This window comes from Pinus tabuliformis, chromosome 5_2, assembly GCF_031772625.1.
Source record: "Pinus tabuliformis cultivar Carrire ecotype Pingquan chromosome 5_2, CPIR1, whole genome shotgun sequence".
Classification (NCBI taxonomy): Eukaryota; Viridiplantae; Streptophyta; class Pinopsida; order Pinales; family Pinaceae; genus Pinus; species Pinus tabuliformis.
Genome location: NC_142306.1, coordinates 547,450,104 through 547,470,151, shown reverse-complemented (window position 1 = coordinate 547,470,151; position 20,048 = coordinate 547,450,104). Strand labels below are relative to the sequence as shown.

The 20,048-nt window shown below is 39.7% G+C and overlaps 1 protein-coding gene across 4 annotated transcripts in view; it reads left to right on the top strand.

The window, feature by feature from the left end:
* The window catches only part of LOC149160104 (S-type anion channel SLAH2-like), a 208,592-nt gene extending 188,821 nt beyond the window's left edge, over positions 1 to 19,771 (top strand). For all 4 annotated transcript variants that reach the window (XM_089436608.1, XM_089436609.1, XM_089436610.1 and 1 more), the window contains 3 exons: positions 18,049 to 18,819; positions 18,924 to 18,955; positions 19,084 to 19,771. In XM_089436608.1, the coding sequence (XP_089292734.1) occupies positions 18,049 to 18,819; positions 18,924 to 18,955; positions 19,084 to 19,384 (1,104 nt within the window). In that variant the 3' untranslated portion in view covers positions 19,385 to 19,771. The remainder of the gene's footprint in view (positions 1 to 18,048; positions 18,820 to 18,923; positions 18,956 to 19,083) is intronic.
* The last annotated feature ends 277 nt before the right edge of the window (positions 19,772 to 20,048 follow it).

Genomic DNA, 20,048 nt, shown 5'->3' with positions numbered 1-20,048 from the left:
CTCTGCTGACTTGAAAAATGCTTCTCCGACACTCTAGGACTTCCTCTCGGCCTCTGGAATTGAAGATGTATTTCCCTCACAACAAATCGAATTTGCCTCTAGAAGCTACTGTGCAGCCCTTGCATCAGCTTCTCTGTGTCTCTTTTTCCTCTCTGCAAATGCACTCACTAAATCTGGAATACTTACTCCAGCCTCACTATCTCTGCCCCTCACACGCTGCTTCGATCTCTAGCTCTCTCCGACAACTGACTACTGCTACTCTAGAAAATCGATCTGCCAAGAAATCGAACTGCTCAAGTGTATTCTCCATCACCACATTGACCTCCTCTTATAATCCTCTATTGGAGCACCACCGACCAAGATTAAAACATAATCGATGGCTAGGATCATCTCTAGATCAATCTGTGTGAGTTTCTAGATGATTCCCGCCTTGACTTAATTAATACTAATTAGTTAACCATATTTCCTAAGTTTAGATTTAGTAAATATTTAAAAACTGGTTAATAATCTAAGTCATTTCTAAGCAAAATTTCTAGAAATGATTTCTGGGTTTTGGAGATCTCATGTTTTCTAGCCTCCACCAAATTTCGTGGCTAAAACACATCCAATGCTACAAAAACTAATACCTATCTAGCTCAACTTCACAGGGTGTCTGGTATATAGATAGTGGAGAATCATTCCATGTGATAGGAGTTAGAAAGTACTTCTCCAGCTATAAGGAGGAGGACATCAAATTCCATATTCAAATGGGAAACAAGTCCAAGTGCAACTCAGTTGCAAGAGGGGTTGTTCTAATTTAGAGGAGAATGGAAAGTTGATTCCTGTTCATGATGTGTTGCATGTGCTAAGCTTGGGGATGAACTTGATTTCCGCGTCCATCCTTTAGGAAAAAGGATATGATGTTATCTTTAAGGGGCAAAAGGTGTTGTTGAAGGACAAGGATTGGAGGTCACTTATAGCGATTGGGGTGAAGAAGGGCTAGTTGTACAAGTTGCAGATGGTCACTCCTAGGCACTAGTTAGCCATAGCAGTCTGAGCGACTAGGGGGAGCTATGCCATAGGAGGATGGGCCATATTCATCATAGAGCACTGAGATTGCTTCGTGAGACGGTGACAGGTGTTCCATAGGTGAGAATAGAGCATGATGATGTTTGTAGAGGATGGGTCTTGGGGAAGTTTGCGAAAGCAACTTTTCCAAGGAGTGAAAACATATCGCAAAGGATACTTGACTTAGTGCATTCAGATATATGTGGGGGCGATGCCAATGAAATCTCTCAGGGGATATGAGTACTTTGCAACTTTTATTGTTGATTTCTCTAGGAAGACCTAGATCTATTTCTTGAAGACCAAGGATCAAGAAAAATTTTAAGGATGGAAATATATCTTAAAGTTTAGAAACGTTGGCGAATCCCACTAGTCCATAATATGAAATCTATAAAATGTCTAGAGATATTTTTGTAAAAATATTCAAAAAAATAATATTTTTATATAGCCTATATATAATTTTTTTGCGATTTTTAGGTTAAAATAATTTCATTCTATAAAATTTGGGCGAATCATTTTTACAAAAAAATGGAAATTAGGGAATCTTTTTTTGGAAAAAGTCAGAAAATTAGCCCATGGGCGAATATTAGCCCCTAAAATTTTCCCTGCCAAGGATGAGGTCTCTAGTCGCTTTTAGGATTTTAAGGCTCTAGTGGAGAACGCGACCATAGTTATCGCAACCAGACCGATCATCGAACCAGTAAACCCGTCAAACTGGGAACTGGTCAGAACTAGACGGAAACCGTTAAACAAATTAGACCAAAAAACTAATTGAGCAAAAATACATAATATGTTCAAATTTTAAAGAAAACCATATTTATGCATGTGCATCCATATAAGTTCAAACCATTTATACATAAATATGAAAAATTTCTCATTTATATAGCAAGAGTGCATAATATGATAATACCAAAATAACACTTAGTGCAATACATGTCTAAAACAAAATACATCAAGATATAGGCTCTAAATGGCCTTTGAAGTCCAAAAATAAGCATAGTACTAAACTACAATACTATTAGTACTAAATTACTAATCATAATCAACATCCTCAACCTCCCCCTCGTCTTCATCCTTAGAATTAGCAGTAGTAGACTAAGGATATATAGTGAGATTTTGACTTGATTCCCCTGGCCCAAAGGTGGAGCTCAAAGTGGGTCCAAGACCATCCAAGAAAGATCTTCATTGTCAAATATTGGTTCCTGGGTTTCCATAACCCACTATGATGATGGATCAAAGTCATCCAAAGTTATGTTGCTTGATTCAGGTTTCTTGTTTAGCAACTAGTTTTGCCTCAACTTGAGGTTGTATTGAACATAAACCATGTCATTCAACCATTTTTGATCCAAACGGTTCCTTTTATTGGTGTGTATTCGCTAAAAAACACTCCAGTTCCATTCACACATCAACTAAGAAAAATATTAAAAAATAAAAAAATAATAAAAAATCGCTTGAATGTGCCCCATGCATGAGTTGTTAGGTGGCTGCACCGAATTGACCGGTTCGTTGTAGGTTCAGAAAAAATGGGCTGGTTCGAAAAAAATGGCCGGCCATTTGTGGTCCAAATTGGTTAGGGCTGAAAACGGTCAGATCGACCAATCCTAATAATGTGACATGCAAAAAGATCCAGACTCTTCTGTCAGACAATGGAGGTGAGTACACCAACAAAGAATTCTAGGAGTTCTATAACAGGGAAGGAATCAGGAGAGAGTGGACGATTCCTTACAAACCATAGCAAAATGGGGTTGCTAAAACTTGAAAGGAGGAACTGTTCTACTTCGGAGGCATCTAGGGTGATGTTGTATGACCAGGATCTCCCACGTTATTTATGGGAAGAGGCATGCAGTACGATGGTTTATATTCAGAACAAGGTCCCACATAGAGTGCTTGGCAAGATGACATCCGAGGAGCCATTCAAAGGGAAGAAGCCAAATATTAGTTACTTTAGGATATTTGGTTTCCTAGCATATTGTAACATTATAGGAGAGACACGTTCGAAGTTGGATCAAACTGTAGAGCGAGGTTACTTCATTGGGTACAACGAAACGTCTAAGGCATATGGGATCTTCATCCCAGGGCCAGGAGGATTATAGTCAGGCAGGATGTCAAGTTCATGGAAGACAAGGCATATAGGAGGTCTAGAGAATTGCCAACAGTTGAAGATTAGAGTGAGTAACAAGTAGAAGCTCCTAGAGTTGAGCAGTGGAATCAAGGGCAATAAAACACGAGTAGAGTCACAAGTATGAGCACTAGCTAAGGTGCAAGTGTTCTTGAGAACTCACAAAGCATGGAGTAGCAGATCATGGAGATGCATTAAGAGGATATAGAGGTGGATATTTCTAACTCCATTGTTGGTAGAAGGAATCGGGAGGTTCAACAGACACTCAGGGATGCTCAGGAGTTTGTCGGGACTCCTAGGATGGGCAGGAGAGAGCAGAGACAATCAGAGAGGTACATTGGTCATGGCGTTTGTCAATCAGTTGGTGGATAGCGAGCCTTCTAGCTATTAGAAGGCTGCACAACAATAGGTGTGGCGGGATGAAATGGTAGAGGAATATTCATCAATCATGCAGAATGATATGTGGGAGGTTGTACTGAGATCAATAGATAAAGTAGTGGTTGGATCACGTTGGATCTATAAGATCAAGCACGATGCAGATGGTAGCATCAAGAAATACAAAGCTAGGTTTGTGGCCAAGGGGTTCTCTCAGAGGGATGAAATAGATTATGAGGAAACATTTGCTCTTGTGGCCAAGTACACTTCTATATGAGTTATGATATCATTAGTAGCACAAATGGGATGGCAGATCCATCAGATGGATGTCAAGACCACGTTCCTAAATGGTGAAATGGAGGAGTTGTACATTGAACAACCAAAGGGATTTGTGGCATAAAGCAGAGAGACCCATGTGTGCAAGTTGAAGAGAGATTTGTACGGGCTCAAGCAAGCTCCCAGGGTGTGGTATGCGCGCATCGATTGGTACTTGCAGGGCATGGGCTTCCTGAAGAGTGAGGCGGACATGAAACTCTAGTATTCGGTGGTTGGTAGTGATATACTCATTCTTGTCCTATATGTGGACGACTTGTTCTTGACAGGTTCACTGGGGCTCATAGAGGAGTGCAACAGGGATCTTGCTTCTGAGTTCAAGATGAAGGATTTGTGGCTCATGCAATATTTTCTAGGCATGGAGGTATGAAAAACGGATGGTGAAATTTTCCTTGGACAAGGGAAACACTACATAGAGATCCTGAGGAGGTTTTGAATGGAGGATTGCAGATCCATGTCTACACCAATGATCACTAATTGGAGGAAGATAGATGCATCTAGGGAAAAGGATATAGACCGCACCTTGTACAGGCAGTTGATAGACTCTCTCATATATTTGGTCAACACCAGGCCCTAAGTAACCTGACACGGGGATTTGGGCTTCATCGGATACGAGGATTCGAGTTTCGGATTCAGTCATGTTGACCCCCCGGAACATGACACGTTATGTATTATTTTATATATATATATATATTAAAAATTAGATATTTCTTACACAAATTCTCATTAATGATGCATATTCATTGATTTCAAACATAGATCTTCATCTAGATGTAAGTTTTACTGTTTACAAAGTAAGTTAGTAACATTATAGCATGCATAGTACATACAAAATTAAAATATATGCCACATAAATGATAAATCAATGAATCATAAATTCTAAATTCATAAATGATAAATCATAATATATATTCAATTCATCAATGTTCAAATAGGAGAAAGACAAGATAGTAAGATAAAGACACTGACAATTGTAGTTTTCTCATTAAGTCATCAAAATCAAAATGTGTTACATAGGTAGTGCAATGCCAATGGAAAATAGAAATAGAAAATACAAAACAATTACAGGTATACAAGCCTCAAGGCAGTAGGTAGCCCATGACTCATGAGTCATCAATCCTCATAGTCATCATCAGAATCAACATCACTGCCCTCATCATCATGGTCACCACTACTCTCCTTTGCATCCTTCTCCTCCCTTATATCCATAGTCGTCTCTACATTTGCTGGTGTGGAGGATGAGCCCTTTACAATATCACCATCATCAAATCTAACAGGCTCTAGCACTGGATCATTGAGATCCATGTTGGCCAATGCCAACTCAACACTGCTGTCCAAACCCATATCATCAGGAAAGACATCCCACATCTTTGTCTTTCCCTTCAACCACTCTTCCCTCTGCCTGTAAATAAGACGAAGGTTGGTGTGCACATACACCATTGTCTCTGCCCTGGACTGCTCAAGCTTGCTCTTCTTAACACTATACAAATCCCATATGTGCTCCAATTCCTCTCACAACAAGAGGATGAAGTCACCTGAGAGAGGAGCCTCATGGTTAACTGCTGCAGAAGAGGGCTTGTTGCCCCATGATTTTCCCACCAAGAATAGGGCTTCTTAGACCCCCTGTCTCTAATCACATCATATCCTGCAAATCAACCGGTGCTAGTGGAAAACTCTGCAAAGGCATCCTCCACCTCATCAAGCAATGCTCTATCCTGAAAAACCTACCTAAATGCATATTTCCTCCCCTGTGATATTTCACCATCCATGTGAGGAGGGAATCTGCGGGAAGGTCCACCATTCAGCCACTCATGGCTGTAGTATTTTGGGTTCAATGAGTGAGCCAAACAATGTAAAGGTGTGCAATTCTTGTCCCATTTGCTGACAAGAATATCCTGTATAGTACCACAGAAGGCCTTTGGTGATGTCTCATACTCGGGGCACTCACTCTGTAAAATATTGCTCCTCACAGACTCAATCATGGAATCCTATCCTTCATAAACCTCTCCTAGGATGGGTTTGTTTGTATCTGCAAATCGAAGCAAAGAAATGATAGGGTCCATGATTTGAATAATTAGATCTACCCTCTCCCACTAAGCATCATCTAGCACTGTGTCCTTCACTCTTTTAGAGGCTAGTTGATTTGTCTTTCTCCAAAAGGACCAAAACTCTGAAATAACCATGGCCCAGAGAGCAGTCTTGACCTCCCTCAACCTCTTCAACATGATAAATGAAGAGGCAAACCGTGTATCAACAATCTTTAACAATGATAGATTGTTGTAATCCTTGTAGATAGTGAGGGCATTTGTATGATTTTGCACAAAGTTATGGATATGTTGTGGATCCTCAATAATGTTACCAATCCAAAGCACATAAGAAGCAATGGATTTCAGTGCTAAGTTCAATGAATGGACAATGCAAGGTGTCCAAAACACTTGTGGATATTTAGCTTCCACAATCATGCCAGTAGCCTTGCAAACAGGTGCATTATCTGTACTGATTTGCACACAAGAATCAACACTTACATCTTCAATAACTTTAATAAACAACTCACCCATAAATTGTGCATCCTTGTATTCTCCAAGTGTATCCACTGCTTTCAAGAAAACTGAACCATTCAAGGAAGACACCATGAAGTTGATGAGTGGGTGTCGTGTTGGATTTGTTCGCCCATCAGAAACAATGCTAACCCCAGATGTTGGCCATGATGCTTTAATAGGCTCAAGCATTTTTTGCACCTCTTTTTTTGCCTTCATCGACAATGTGGTTCTAAGCTTCTCTGAACCAGGAGGTACATACCATGATGGAGACCCATGAGTTAGAGCTCGACACATCTCAATAAATAGAGGTGAGCATGCAACATTAAAGATATGGAGTTTTGATAGAAAAAAGGCAATGGTGAGATCAAATTCTTCCTGTTTCTCTTTTTGAAAAATCTTGTCCATTGGATCAAGTGAAATTGCCTTTCTTTTTGCTGCTTGTCCCCCAATAGAACTCTCAAATGCAAATTTGGTGGTGCCTTTCCTAAAAAATTGAAGGGAGTCATCATTCTTGGTTTTTTTTTTAATTTTGCAGCCACATTTGCCATACCAACAATGAACTCTTTTTCCATTTCTTTCCTCTTTTGTAAAGAAACTTGTGTACAAGCTCGACCTTTCACACGGTAATATGTGCTTGTGAAAGTATTGTGGTAAAAATTGCATCTCCAATTCACATTGCGTCCTCCCTTCCCCTTGTTGCTTGGCCCATCTTCTCTTGTGACATATTTCCACAAGGGATATTTCTTAATGTTACCTTTAGGAGGAAGTCTTCCCTCAACATTACTTGCAGCAGACTGGTGATATTGGGGGGCGAGGGGCATCTCCAATGGGGACATTCTTCCCCTTCCTTTTCCCCCTACCTGCCTCCCTTGATTGAGCCATGAATTCTGTAAAAAAAAATAAACAAAACATGCACAAATTTGTAAAAGAAATGCATATACAAGCTGTTGTAATACAAATGCAAAAAAATAGAGAGGAAATGCACTTACCTGTTGCTTGAATATCCTTGAAAACGCTCCAAACCCTTGGCTGCTTGCTCCAAACTCCTCACAACAAACCCACATCTCAACTATTGCAAAAGAAATGACAACAAATGAGGGAAAAAAGAGTCATTTCCGCCCTTTATTGGCCGCGTGGGTCCCATAAATCCGGATTCGTGTCCGAATTTTGGGACACAATGTGTTCGATTGGGACACGATCCGGGTTTGATTGTGTCCCAATCGGACACAACGTGTCTAGAAATCCAGACACGATTTAGGTCGAATCGTTCCAGATTTGTAGGATTTAGACACATGGCCCTCTAAGAGTGAATCTGGTTTCAGAGACCAGACCAGATATAACCTATGCAGTAAAATCTCTTAGTCAGTTCATGGTGGAGCTGAAGAGAGTGCATTGGATGGAAGCAAAACATGTGCTGAGATATTTGCGCAACATTATCAAGTATGGGATCAGGTATGCTTGAGGTGATTGTGTTAGATTGGTTGGCTATACTGATGCAGACTGGGCAGCTAACACAGTGGACCGGAAAAACACTTCAGGGAGCTTCTTCAGCATGGGATTGGGAGGTGTTTCTTGGTACAATAGGAAGCAAAAGTTCATGGGACTGAGTTTTGCAGAGGAAGAGTACATACCAGCGAGCATGGCTACATGCGAGGCCATATGGTTTCAGAAGCTACTAGTAGCTTTGTTTGATTAGAGGATTGAGACAACATTGATACAGTGCGACAATCAGAGTTGCATTAGGTTGTCAGATAATCTAGTGTTTCATGATAGGTCCAAGCATATAGACATCAAATACCACTTTATCAGGGATTGTGTGCAACGTAGGATTGTTCAACTACAGTATATACCCATTGATGAGCAGATAGTAGGTATACTGACGAGGGCTTTGGGGAAGGTGAGATTCATCTTCTTCAGAGATAAGTTGGGTGTTATCCTGAACACCTTCCTCGCTAAGTGGGAGTGTCAGTTTGTGTAGCTCGAACATGTGCTCTAGTCTCAAATTGTGTCTATGAGGCTAAGGAACACATCTTCTCCAATACCCAAAAAAGGTATCACAGGAAAACACGTTGATTAGAATTAATTAGTCAGTCTAACTTAGGGAAATGGCTTAATTAATCAGTATTAATTGGGTAAATCAATTTTCCTTTAGATACTTTCGAAAAAGTCATGAGAAGAGGTCAAGATTATCTTAGCCATCGATTGTGATTAGATCATGGATGTTGATTCATCAATGAGAGATTATAAGAGGAAATAGATGGGCACTTGGAGAATAGATCAGTGGGAGATCAAGACATAGAATTGCAGTGATAGCAACGACATGGAGGCAACGGAGGGGCATCAACATAGTGAGATCAACAATGTTTAGAGACAGGATTGCCAAAGAAATTTATCACAAAGATTTTCAGAGATAGTTGGAGATCGATTTTTCTGTAGAGAGAGGCTGATTTTCCAGTGGTACGAATTGCTATATAGAGGGGTGCGAATTACCCTAGTTGGTAGTGTGAATTTCTCCAGGAGGACGAGTTGCTAGCGGTAGGAGAGGTTGCACGAGAGATTGATTTGCACAGGAAAGTTATTAATTTATGGTATGTTCTATGCTTAGAGCAATTTACTTTTCTTTCTTATTTTTATTGATAGATTAGCAATCACATGTGCATAAGTGCAGATAGAACATTAAACGATCAACATAAAACAAGCCAAGACAAGAGACACAAGATGTGGCAGCTAGCCAGGGACAAACCCCACAATGTGTGGGGAAACCCTTTGATCAAATCTTCTTTTATCTTCAATAATTCAGCAGAGAGAAATAGTACAATAAATCTGATTTATATCAGCAGTAACAAACCCTAGATCAGCAGCATCAACATTAGCGGCTTCATCATCAAAACTAGCGTAGTAGATATCTCACAAACCGACTGTCGGATCGGCTTGATTCCACCACTAAAAAATGCAGCCTTTAGAGGAGGTCCAGATGGACCTACAACACAGTTCAGAAGAGGAGGTTTGATGGTCAATGCTGGTCAAAGTTTGGATCTGCAGTTGCAGCTTCAGGTTTAGCAACTTCCTTCCACATGTGTGAGAGAGTCTCTTTTCTGCGCAGTAGAGAAGAGCCTCTTTTCTGTGTAGGAGAGAGAGAGAGATGTGATGAGATGAGTGAGTGCAAATGAGGAATAGTCCTCCTGTATTTATACACAACTATTGCTGTTTGAATAGATGCAACTGTTGGGCTTTTGAGCTTACATGAGTTGTAGGTCAGCTTGATATAATCAAAATAAATTCATATCTCCATAAATACTTATCGGAATCAGATGATATTTAGATCAATCCTACACCTCTCGATGAGAGGAATCTAATAGAAATATTATCAGCCATGAATAAGATGACCCACATGGAGTTTGGCCCTACTTGCCAATTTTAACAGTCCCTTTCAACTAGGGAGAAATCCATTTGCAATTTGTATGTCGGTCGCTACTATTTGTCCATCAAATGCACTGCCTTGTACAACTTGACCCCTGCGTTGCTCTGCTCTATCTTGCCTGTTATTCTTTGTCTTGTTCTGCCCTGTACTGATCTGTACTGCTCTGCTTTGTTTTGTTCTACTCTGCTTTTGTCCAAATTATGAAGAAGAAGACATGATCGAGGATGTATCATACTGACTCAAAGTCAGTCTTAGAGTATGTACCACTGGTTTTAGACCAGTCTCAATCAACTCAAAGTCAGCGTCATAGTGAGTACAACTCCTACCACTGGTCCCAGACCAGTATCATCCTCCACTGACTCAAAGTCAGTCTCAGAGTGCGTACCACTGGTCCCAGACGAGTCTCAACCGACCGAAGTCAGCATCATAGTAGGTACCACTCCTACCACTGGTCCCAGACCAGTATCACAGTCTAAGAGAGTGTACCACTGGTCCCAGACCAGTATCACAGTCTAAGAGAGTGTACCACTGGTCCCAGACCAGTCTCAACTGACCCGAAGTCAGCGTCATCGTATGTACCACTCTCACTGGTCCCAGACCAGTCCTGGACTGACCCGAGGTCAGTCTCAGAGTATGTACCACTGGTCCCAGACCAGTCTCAATCGACCCGAAGTCAGTGTCATAGTAGGTACAACTCCTACCACTGGTTCCAGACTAGTATCATTGATCCCAGATCAATGAAGGTCATCCTAGCGTAGGGAGTACGGTAGATACAACAATGCATCCTTCAGTACTACTATGGTCCCTAACTTCGTTTCCTTGCTCATTGATCAGATGATAGGTACTTCCCATGAGTCCTAGACTACATGGGTAGGATGCCTTGACAGGAGAACTTAATTATCCCCTCCTCACAAGAGAACTAATTATCCTGCTACACAATTGCCATGGAGAACACATCATCCAAGCCTCACAGGAGAACTAATCATCCTGCTACACAATCGCCATGGAGAACACATCATCCAGGCCTCACAGGAGAACCAATCATCCTGCTACATAGTCGTCATGGAGAACACATCATCCAGACCTCACAGGAGAACCAATCATCCTGCTACATAGTCGTCATGGGGTGTACATGTACACCACCAGGGGATGGTGAATCACCCTGTAGTCATCTGTCGCTCCAAGAAGTACCCCGCACCCCCCCGGAGCTCCCAGAGCTCAATGCATCATACAGGACCCTCATCGGAGGGTCTTTGAACAACACCTAGTTGTTCTCAGAAAGTCAGGAATTTGACTTTCCCTAGGGGATTTGTCAGAATGTTGGTGACTTGTTCATTTGTACTGATATGTTGGAGCCTTATAGCTCCCCGCTGCACCGTATCTTGAATATAGTGATACCTGATATCGATATGCTTGGATTGATCATGAAATATGGTATCCTATGACGAACAAATCCCACTCTGGTTGTCACATATGATCACAGTGGTATCCAATGTAAAACCAAATAGCTCACTGAAGAGCTTTCGCAACCAAACTGCCTCACAGGAGACCATGCTAGCAGCAATATATTCTTCTTCGGCGGTGCTCAAAGCCACCGACTTCTGCTTCCTACTCATCCAGGATATCGAAGTAGATCCTAAGGAGAAACAACACCCTGAAGTGCTCTTATGGTCCACCACACTGCTTGCCCAATTAGCATTCAAATAATCATGCAGTTTCATATTTCCGGCAGTGTATCTCAATCAATGAGAGATTGTGCCCTGAAGACATCTCAGAAGATTCTTGGCATCAATCTAGTGAGGCTCAACCAACTATGAGCTCACAATGCTAACTGCAAAACATATGTTCGGACGGAGGTTCACCAAGAACATCAACGCGAATGAGTTTATGAAGCTCAGAGGCATTTCCCAAATCTGGTCCGACATCACTGCCATATAACTTCTGAAAGTTAAGATCCTTGAGGTAGTCATAGGCTTGTAGTCCACCATATCGAATCTTTCCAATATCTTTACCACATATTTTCCTTGAGATAGGAAAATTTTTCCTGGCTTCTGCCACACTTCAAGTCCTAGGAAATAGTGTATTAGTCCTAGGTCCTTCACTTCAAATTCAGAAGCCAACTCCCTCTTACAATTGTGAATGAGAGGGTTTGCACCTGTTAGGAAGAGGTCATCCACATACAACACCAGTATGAGAGGTTTGTCATCTTCAACCTTAAAGTAAAGGTTAGGATCGACTTCACTCTTAATGAATCCTAGCTTCATCAAGTAGCTATCGATCCTCTCATACCATGCTCGGGGTGCTTGCTTCAGCCCATAGAGAGCTTTCTTCAACTTGCATACATGAGATTTTCGATCATAAATCTCAAATCCTTTGGGTTGCTCCACGTAGACCTCTTCTTTGATCGAACCATGCAAGAACACGGTCTTAACATCCATCTGATGTAGTTTCCATCTTTGTGAAGCCGCAAGGGCTATGATCGAGCAGATGGTGGTATTTCTGGCAACAGGTGCAAATATCTCGTCATACTCTTTTTCTTTTGGTTCCCTGGTGTCAGCTTCTAGAGAGCTCCTCACGGTGAACATTTCTTTAGGAGTCTTAGAACCCAATGCTTGATGAGGGCATCGGTTTTGTACATATACAGCGGTGTTTGCAGATTCAGCCCATAGAAACTTTGAAAGTCTTTGATCATGGAGCATGGCACGAACAACTTCCACAATCGTACATTATTCCTTTTTGCCACACCATTCTGTTCAGGAGTATATGGTGTAGTAGTCTCCCTCTTAATGCCGACGTCTTTACAAAAGTCATGAAACTCATTAGATTCATATTCAGTTCCATTATTAGTCCTTAAGATCTTGATCTTCTTTTCGGTTTGATTCTCGATCAAGGCTTAAGATGTGTCACAAGACATGACACCTACTGGACTTCCTCTGACTTGATATAATGAATCAACTCAAAACCCAAGAGTGAAGGCATTTTTAATATTATTTTTCCATGCACGTACCTTGCTATTGATGAAAGCCACCTTGTAGCCTTTGTCTTCCATTGTCGAAATGGACACCAGGTTCTTTTTGAGGTCAGGTACATATAATACATCCTGTAAGTGGATCATCTTACCTTGATTCAATTTAAGAGAGACATTGCCTACACCTTTCACGGGACATTTCATATTATCTCCAAGGACAATTTCCAGGTTAGTTTCTTTCTCTATCAAGTTATGGAGAACTTCTTTGTATCCAGTGAAGTGCCTTGAGGCACCACTATCAATGAGCCAAATTTCCATTGAGTCAGAAGGAGCAGAGGTAGATAGAGCAGTTGGTAGATAATATTCATCCTGCTTATTTTCAACAATGTTAGATTCATACCTGGAATTTCTAGCCTTCTTGAATGATTGTCCTCTTCCTTGACTTCCAACACTCCTTTTACCTTTGCTATTAGATTTGTCATTCCTTTGATAGTCATGAGAGGGATCTTGATCATCGTCCCGATGTGAGTCCTTCCTATTAGGGCACTCCCTTGCATAGTGACTTGCTTTATCGCAAATGTAACATCGTCCTTTTCTTCCACCCTTAGGTCCAGCCTTTCTTTTTTATTTAGTCCCAAAAGTGTTTCTTTTCTTAGCATGAGAAGAAAAGGCAGCAAGAGGACCTTTAGGCATGGGCATTTCTTGCTTTTCTACCCTTGTTTCTTCTTGGATGCATCTAGCCATTAATTCCTCGAAACCAGGAATTACATTATTGTTCAGAAGAGTAGTCCTGAACACGTACCATTCGGATAGAGTCGTGAGTGCCATTTCCCTATCAATAATAGTCTCCCCAATAGATAGGAGATCGTTCCTGATCTCGATGATTTTTAGGAAGTATGCTTGCATACTCTCATCTTTACCCTTCTTAATTTCCTTCAGCTTATTTCTAAGAAACAAAACTTGATTTGCATCATTAAATTTAAATAAACTCACCAGTCTATTGTAGATTTCCTTGGAGGTGTTCAGGTCAGAGATGTAGGCCACCAAGCGCTTGTCAATAGAGTCCCAGATGATCTTCTTTGCTTTGATTTCTCTAGTTTTCCATTTGTTCCTGGCAGCAGTGGATGCATTTGATGGAGGCTCAACAATATTGCCTCTCACATGGTCCAACACTCCTTGATCTTCTAGGATTAGATCAATAGACACCTTCCATATGTGATAGTCAGCTTTCTCACGGAGCTTGTCCTTGGCAGGAAAGAGTGATGAGGACCCCATAGTTCTTTTAGGATAGCCTTGCCAATCTTCTCTTCGGTGATTGCTCTTGCTCTTGCTCGGCTTTGTCTTCGCCTCAGCTCTAATACCATGTTAATTTATGGTATGTTCTATGCTTAGAGCAATTTACTTTTCTTTCTTATTTTTATTTATAGATTAGCAATCACATGTGCATAAGTAATGTGCAAATAGAACATTAAACGATCAGCAGAAAACAAGCCAAGACAAGAGACACAAGATGTGGCGGCTAGCCAGGGACAAACCCCACAATGTGTGGGGAAACATTTTGATCAAATCTTCTTTTATCTTCAATAATTTAGCAGAGAGATAGTACAATAAATATGATTTATATCAGCAGTAACAAACCCTAGATCAACAGCATTAGCATTAGCGGCTTCATCATCAAAACTAGGGCAATTGATATCTCGCAAACTGACCGTCAGATTGGCTTGATTCCACCACCAAAAAATGCGGCCTTCAGAGGAGGTCCAGATGGACCTACAGAGTAGTTCAGAAGAGGAGGTTTGATGGTCAACGTTGGTCAAAGTTTGGATTTGTAGTTGTTGCTTCAGGTTTAGAAGCTTCCTTCCACACGTGTGAGAGAGAGTCTCTTTTCTGCTCAATAGAGAAGAGCCTCTTTTCTGCGCAGGAGAGAGAGAGAGAGAGAGATGTGATGAGATGAGTGAGTGCAAATGAGGAAAAATCCTCCTGTATTTATACACAACTGTTGATGTTTGAATAGATGCGACTGTTGGGCTTTTGAGCCTACATGAGTTGTAGGTCGGCTTGATAATAATTCCATAATCAAAATAAATTCATGTCTCCATAAATACTTATCGGAATCGGATGATCTTTAGATCAATCCTACACCTCTCGACGAGAGGAATCTAATAAAAATATTATCAGCCATGAATAAGATGACCCACATGGAGTTTGGCCCTAGTTGCCAATTTTAACAAAAGTCAATTTTTCCAGTAGAGGTCGAAATCCGGAGGGAAGCTGAATTGTTTTCTTAGGAGTGCGAGTTTGCTAGAGGCAAGGCTGCATGTGTGAACAAATTAGGAGTCAGAGGGAGGCCGAATTGCTTCCAGGAGGATAGATCGACTTGCAAAAGTGGTAGAAATAATTTTTTGGATGTTTACTAATTTTTTCCAAACAATTTTGTAATTTCTTCATCACAGATATCGCTGAAGAAAAATAAAAATACTCATCTGCAGAACTAGTTTTCCCCACACTGGGGTTTTCCCAGGGATATTTGTCCAAAAATATTGGTGTTCATTATTTGTGTGTGTGTGCAAAATTTTCTCAGTTCCTGTGGTTAATTATTTTCTGTGAAGTTGCAGTTGTGTTTTATTCAATATTTTCAGCAAATAATTTGCAGAAGACAAATAATCAAATGATAGGAGAATAATAACCAGCTAGTTGCAACAATATTTAAATTTCACAAGGAAGTGGTTCCATTTTTATCGTATTGATTTACTATTCCATAGTTGATTAGAACAAGGGAGTAGGATAATAGAGTAGAATAGAGGAAGAAGTTGTAGAAATGATATAGGCCATAGTGTCAATGGAAACTCCCTAGAAAGTTCAACTTTCTTTCGACTTGTATTTCATATTTGAGAAAAAAGAGCTAGCCCTCTTTTTTTGGTTGGGTTTTCCAATATTGGGTTTCACAGTTTACATCTTGTGCTCTTTTTGTTTATGGTGTGGCATTTGTTTTAGCTTTTTGATTTCAATATTTTGAGCACCATGCTAATAATATTAAATCTTAATCTCAAGTAAAACATTGCATTACAAAGAGTTGGTACAAACTTATAAAATCTCTTGTGATGATCTATTCTGGTGGAATATCCATGATAGTTTACAGAATCCAGATCACTCCTGTGGGACACTTGGATGGTTAGGCATAGCCACCATAATAAAATTTAGTTTGTTGTAGTCATAGATCTTTGTGTGGGTTCCAAAATCGATATATCATGTCTTACATTGGTGAACTTCTAGGACTAGAGCCAACTCTTGTCTTTAGCCTTGGGGTTGGTTATTGCTTCATCTCGGATTAGAGTAGGCTGCACCAAGTTGGTTTACTAGTTCAACCAGTGTAATGTGTGGTAAGGTGCTTGGTTTCAGGCTGAATTTCAGTCTGGAAGTGCCTCTCCCAGGGGACACTTGGATGGTTGGGGATATCTGCCATATTAGAATTTTGTTTGTGGTAGTCATACATCTTTTGCTGGGTGCCCAAAATGATAATCTTATGCTGTACTTGTGATTTTGAACTTGAGAGTTTTTGCTGTTTAAGTTACATGTTAAAAATCCTAACAGATTTGGAATTTCTCTATAAACAAAAAGTGCATAATAGAGGATGAGAAAGGTCATATTATAATGTGTCAGAACACGGCCTACTTAAACTCTACTTATTTTGGTAAACAAAGTTATTTTAGGGCTTTCTTTGTAGAGTTGAATGTTCATGTGCACCTCATTGGCGTCTTGTTGGTGGGCCTACATCACACTAATATATTTAAGTTGGCCTATTTTCCTAATCAAATTTCTCTATTCTATGAATTTAAAATTCTGATTTGCTACATTAAAGATATACACGCTAATCATCTTTGACTTGAACCCCTTATTCAGAGATATAAGACTTCAGTTATTGTTAACATCAGTATATTTGATCTATTTAGCATGATGAATCGATAATTACTGGAATGAATGCCTAAAGCTTCATTATGTTCTCTATCATACAGTATGCTATAGAAACGTTAGGGATCAGAATGCTGCCTTTCCCAAGAGCAGTAGACAACATTGAGTTTATAACAGGCTTAATTGTTAATATAATGTATTTGATCTATTTAGTGATGAATATATAATTATTGGAATAAATGCCTAAAAGCTTCATTAATCTCAATCATGCAACACGAAACGTGAGGGATCAGGATGCTACCTATTCCAAGACTAGTTCAAGTTTATAACAAGCTTAAGGATAAAGAGCGATTCCCAAACTCTTTGTAGCATTGGATTCCCTATGTCCTTAAAGGGCAATACAGTACATTAAACGTGCAATTCGAAGTACTATGCATGTAATCTTAGAAGGAAGAAACCTTGATCAAGAGACAAATTGAAAATCGAAAACATTGTTTCTTATAGTGGTCACAGTGGTTTTTAATAAATGATTAAAGCAGGCTGTCTGAATTAGAATATTGCTTATATAAAGGCATGAAATGGATATGGAAAGGTGTAATAAAGATACCGATTATGGATTTGGGATTTTTTTGAAGATAAAATTTCATTCTGTTGAAGATAAAATTTCTTGGGACCCTGTTCATCTTAAGTAGCTTCATATGCAGAGGAATCTATTTTGTTAAAAGTCATTATAGATGGGAGTTTATTTTAAGGCATGGAAGTGCTGACTGAGCCTAACTAAAACCATTTCTTCCCAGAAAGACAAGGGTGAGGATGGAATCTGAGCTGTATGCAGGTTGGCTACTTGAACAAAATACCATTTAAGCAAGGTGCCTAGTGCCATTTTGAAAAGTCTAGTAGCATATTTCGTCAAAAATGGATCAAACAGTACTCTGGAGATTATGTGAAAATTGTTAGTGATCATTCTCATTGACTATTACAATTCTGTAGTTTTATTAATAATAAATATGGTAAATGCCAAAATGACAAATAAACAGAATATACAGGAGTGTTATCTTTTGTCACAATGAGAGAAATGTTAGGCATGTGAACAAAACAAGAAGCCTTTTATAGAGATAGTTATTGACTTTTATTCTTGTGGTTCCGCTTCTCTTGAATATGTGATCAGGTATGAGTTTTATTTTTGATATCTTTATTTTTTTTGCTGATTAGCTCTGCTACTGCACATTTTAACATACATAGTAAGTGTAATATGACCTCTATTCTAGGCATTTAATTGCATATATTTTACAATGCCAAGGAGACTCATTTTTGTATTATTAATTTTGATGAAGATCAGGATTCAGAGGAGTTGGTGCTTCCAACTGACAAACAGTGGCCGTTTCTTCTGCGATTTCCAATATCATGCTTTGGTATGTGTCTTGGTGTTGGCAGTCAAGCCATTCTCTGGAAAACACTTGCGCAAACCCCATCCATGGAGTTTTTACATGTTCCTGATATTATCAACTTGGTGCTGTGGTGTGTGGGTCTACTCACACAAATTACAGTTTTTGTGGTATATACATTGAAGTGCATATTTTACTTTGAAGCTGTTCGGCGTGAATATGATCATCCAGTAAGAGTGAATTTCTTCTTTGCACCATGGATAGCTTGTATGTTCTTAGCTATTGGGGTGCCACCACACGTAACAACTACTCTACATCCTGCTGTATGGTGTGTTTTTATGACCCCTATACTTTGTTTGGAACTAAAGATATACGGGCAGTGGATGTCAGGAGGTAGTAGAAGATTATCTAAAGTAGCTAATCCTTCAAACTATTTGGCAATAGTTGGAAACTTTGTTGGGGCATTGCTTGGAGCAACAACTGGATGGAAGGAGGGAGCTATTTTTTTCTTTGCCGTGGGGCTGGCCCATTACCTGGTACTTTTTGTGACACTGTACCAGAGATTACCCACAAATGAGGCTCTTCCGAAAGAGCTTCACCCTGTTTTTTTCTTATTTATAGCGGCTCCTAGTGTAGCATCTGTGGCTTGGGAAAAAATTCAAGGAGAATTTGGCTATGTTTCAAGGATCGCTTATTTCATCTCTCTTTTTCTGTATACTTCTCTGGTATGTACAAAACTTTTGTCTGTTAGTCGTGTATTTTATCAGGATTGCAGCTGCTTTAAGAAAAATTCCTCCTAAAAGCTAATATTTGTTTTTCTAAACATCAGGTGGTTCGACTTAATTTCTTTCGTGGATTCAGGTATTACATTTGCCATGTTTCATTTTTTGTACTGTGGAAGTTTTACCGACTATAGTTATGGCCTATTTTCTTTCACATGTTCTGTTATGCTGCTAACTCTTTAACTGTTATTCTGCCCTTATCTACAGATTTTCTATTGCTTGGTGGGCTTATACATTTCCTATGACTGGAGCTGCTGTTGCCACAATCAAATATTCAAATGAAGTCAGACACCCAATTACACAATCCTTAGCTGTGGCATTGTCCTTTATTGCATCTCTCACAGTGTTTAGTCTGCTGTTGACCACTATTCTGCATGCCTTCGTGTGGGGCACTCTCTTTCCCAATGATATTAGCATTGCAATTACACACAAAAAGCGCAAGACAAAGAAAAACAAGAAATTTGAAGGAGGCAAGAAGGATACTATACTATCTAAATTGTCTATCTAAATTGTCGAACAATTGAAGATTCTTTTAGTCCGGAGAAAAAATAGAGAATGTTCTTCAACACCAAAGGATCTCGGTTGATCTTTTAATTTCCCATTTGTTTAGTTGTTACCAGATGCAGGTTGCAGTGGCATGTAACCTTATGGTAAAATTGTGCCGGCAAATATTGCATGTGATATTTCAGATGATGCTACGACGTTCAAGGATGAACTCTGATGGAAAAATTGATCTTCACCTCTTGCACTTCTACTTACATATATCGATGTGAGAAGGCGCTCTGAAATAAGAGAGTTCCGAAGAAATCTGTAGGTCCTTTGAATAGTAGGCGATTTAATGATGGGTGGCTTGTCAATTATACAATTATGTTGAGGACACACTTGTGGATTTTCAGGGGATTCGTCCAACTGTTTGCGCTCGGTACGAAAACTCTGATTTCCCTCCTAGAAAGAGAAATATTGTAAGTATGTTGTTTCATGTTTCAACTCATGTGGATGGGAGTTGTTATTTCATATACAAATATTACAAATATTTTCTTTCTAAACATGGACTCTCTGCACTTTGGCATTGGCCAATTACAGAACTTGCTGGTATCGACATTAATATATTCTCTACGTTATAACAAATGAACTTTTTCGTTGTCATATATATTGATCAGTGGCTTTTTGTA